Consider the following 3,195-nt stretch of genomic DNA (forward strand, 5'->3'; position numbering starts at 1 on the left):
TAAGGTATCATTTGGCCGGCGCCCCTCACCCAGGAAGTATATGTATTCAGACAGAAATCAACCAAACACCATTTGGAACCAGTATCTAATGCTGCTGACAGGCGATCACAGACTGAAAACACTTTTATTTCATCATTATTTGCATTATACAACTTAATTGTGTTTAACATGTTTAAGTAGATTTTCATCTCTTGATATTTGAAGGCCCTGTACTGGCCAGTCACCACTGTGAATGGGGTAATTGGACGGATACAGTTGAGGAGAAAAAAGGGGGAAATCCCCCCCTCAACACCCCCCCCCCAAAAAAGACAAAACCCCTAGACAATACACAGAGTAAACACAATAAAATAACATAAATGGAACAAGTTGGGGTCTTACAAGAAGGCAGCTACACCAGTGGTCCCACTGCCGGGATTGGTAGCGTGTGGCACTGAATCTTATATTAGTTAAACTCGTGATGATTACATTATCAGAGTCATCGAGCCGGCAGATAAATTTATACATGAGAGTTCTTAGAAGAGCCTGAAAAGTAGTGACTTCTTCAGCCACAAACATTTAACTTGCACTACACCATCTAGATCTGTTTTAGTAGTATTCTCATAGCAGCATTATAAGCTACTTGAAGCCGCTGTAAGCTTGCTTTTTTGTAGTTTGACCACAGGTGTGCAGTATAAAGTGGTGTACAATATGTAGTTTGACCACAGGTGTGCAGTATAAAGTGGTGTACAATATGTAGTTTGACCACAGGTGTGCAGTATAGAGTGGTGTGCAATATGTAGTTTGACCACAGGTGTGCAGTATCAAGTGGTGTACAATATGTAGTTTGACCACAGGTGTGCAGTATAGAGTGGTGTACAATATGTAGTTTGACCACAGGTGTGCAGTATAGAGTGGTGTACAATATGTAGTTTGACCACAGGTGTGCAGTATAGAGTGTTGTACAACATGCTCTGAACAGACACATCTTCACACTAACTGAACGCATGCCAAACTTGCGTGACAGAGTGTTTGCTTGTGCATACAACATGTATATTCAGGCTAATGCGAGGATAAACTGCGGTCATTGTGCCCACATACCCCCTCAGTTTTTGACACAACGTCCTCAGCAGTTAGACTTTGACGGTTTTCCGCCTCCGCAGGAAGACTCTAGAGGTGGTCGTTGTTGTTGTTGTGGGGAATTTCCTCATCAGTCTTTTCACCCACCGCAGCTTGGGGTCGACACAAAAATCTCTGGCCGCAGTTCTTACCCTGTAACAAGTACACAATACACATTTGATATGTTTCTGATAAGAGTCCTCATGCAGATCCACAGACAAACTTCTTCTGTTATAATAAGACGAGCGGCGTTCTAAGGTCCCAACATGTGAAGCAACAGCAACTTTCAAGCTTTAGACAAAACACATCTTTAGAATTTACTTTGGACGACCAACCATCTCTTTCTTAATGGCTGCTGATTTGCTATGGATCAATGACAGGTCGTGTCGTGCCCTCATTCTTTAATATTTTCATAACTCTATTTTACTATCCATTTACTCTCATCTCTTCTTATATGATCTTTATCCCACTCCATTTATCTTATGATCTTCTCTTTTCTTCTGGTGTCATTGCCTACTTTTCAGTCTGTGCACTTTGATTTATGTTTAGCCCTTCAACCTCATGGTGACACAACTTCTCACTTTGGGCTTTGACCCCCACACTTAGACCCTTTTTATTCTACTTACGTTTTTAGTTTTTTTATTTATGTTTTACGTTTCTTTATCTTATCACGTTTTTATCTTTATTTCTTTTTATCCTATTCTTTTATGCCTTTACGTAAAGCACTCTGATTTGCCTTTGTGTATGAAATGTGCCATAACAATAAACCTGCCTATGGCATTGCATTTTGATTTGTAAAATGTGCTCTAAAAATAAAGTTTTGATTGACTAATTTCAACGCAAGGAAACAGATTCAACGAATTACACAACTGTCTCAAAGAAAAGCGACTACCATGCTACTGCCGAGTCAGCTTTGTGACGGCAAACAGACTTACACCAAAGCAGTGTGAGGGCAGTCATTCGGCGTCGGTGTCACATCCTTCACAAGGGCCCAGGGAATTGGTGTTGATCTGAAACTTTGACAGCAGCCTTTTTCGGAGACATTTATGGTTCCCCATGAACCTGCTAATACATTAACACATATTTTGTCAACAACACTTTTGACATCACCAAGATAAGAGGTGTACTTTAAGCGTGTGAAAGCAGACAGAGCACCACTGACCTTGAGTTGGGAGGCAGACGCAGCAGAGCAGCAGGATTGGAACCAGCATCATCTTCATGACTCCAGGAGAGAGAAAAGCTTCTGTTTCAGACTTGGACCTTCAGTGTAGATCTGGTCTGATCCGTGTCGGACCCTGGCTCTGGACTCTCCTTTAAATGGAGTTGAGCCTATGATGTCTTCACACCCACCCACCCACACTTTTCTCAGACGTTCCTTTCTTAGGAAAAACTCTAACAGTAATTTTTCTTCCTCCTCTTCTTTTGGCATCGTCAGCTCTGATGTTGGCCGCCCAACAAAAAAAAAATGCTTAATCATTTTTGGGTTTGGGTAATAAAATAGACAGTGGTTTACACTGCCTTCTGCCTGCAGTACAGGAGACCAGATACTAGAGTTTCCAGCATGTCTCCTGTTGTCCTGAAGCTACCGTTGGCCAGACAGTTTGGCTCGTCTGCCAACTACAGGTGCTACACTGCTGCTGCCCGGTGTAGACCAGCTCTATTTAAAGGCGACCTTCAAACGCCTTGTCACAGTGCCGTTATGGGGCCTTTGTAGCTTTTTATAGGGCCACCGGTGCCACCCAATGGCCCACTGTGCCCTAGTAGCAACCGCTGCTGTTGGTCCGCGACTGCTTATTCGTCAGGTAAGCCTCCTTATTTCACAGCTGTCCCCCAAATTTGAGGGAGCATTACCCCATCCGCCACCCGTGGACGCGCTCCATGGCAGCACAACTCTGCCAGAAGATACAGAAATTAGGTGCAAAATGTATTTAGTGCTGTACAGAAAAAGGAAGGGATGTAGAAAGGAAATTCCGAAAAAGGGAAAGATATTTTCGATGGACCCCGTGATGGCCTGGCGGCCTGTCCAGGGTGTCTCCCCGCCTGCCTCCCAATGCCTGCCGGGATAGGCTCCCGCATCCCTGCGACCCTAAGAGCAGGACA

General features: G+C 43.7%; 1 protein-coding gene across 2 annotated transcripts; it reads right to left on the reverse strand.

The window, feature by feature from the left end:
* Nucleotides 1-840: 840 nt before the first annotated feature.
* Nucleotides 841-2,399, reverse strand: LOC130111449 (C-C motif chemokine 22-like). 2 transcript variants are annotated; one of them, XM_056278645.1, is made up of 3 exons: nt 2,258-2,399; nt 2,031-2,157; nt 841-1,248 (listed from the first exon to the last, which is right to left on the reverse strand). In XM_056278645.1, exons 1-3 carry the CDS (start codon nt 2,313-2,315, stop codon nt 1,110-1,112), a joined length of 324 nt encoding a protein of 107 aa, XP_056134620.1. In that variant the 5' UTR covers nt 2,316-2,399; the 3' UTR covers nt 841-1,109. The 2 variants fall into 2 exon arrangements, with proteins under 2 accessions (XP_056134620.1, XP_056134619.1); XM_056278644.1 differs by having other exon boundaries at nt 856-1,248; nt 2,031-2,160.
* Between the last annotated feature and the right edge of the window lie 796 nt (nt 2,400-3,195).

This window comes from Lampris incognitus, chromosome 4, assembly GCF_029633865.1.
Source record: "Lampris incognitus isolate fLamInc1 chromosome 4, fLamInc1.hap2, whole genome shotgun sequence".
In the NCBI taxonomy this organism is placed as follows: domain Eukaryota; kingdom Metazoa; phylum Chordata; class Actinopteri; order Lampriformes; family Lampridae; genus Lampris; species Lampris incognitus.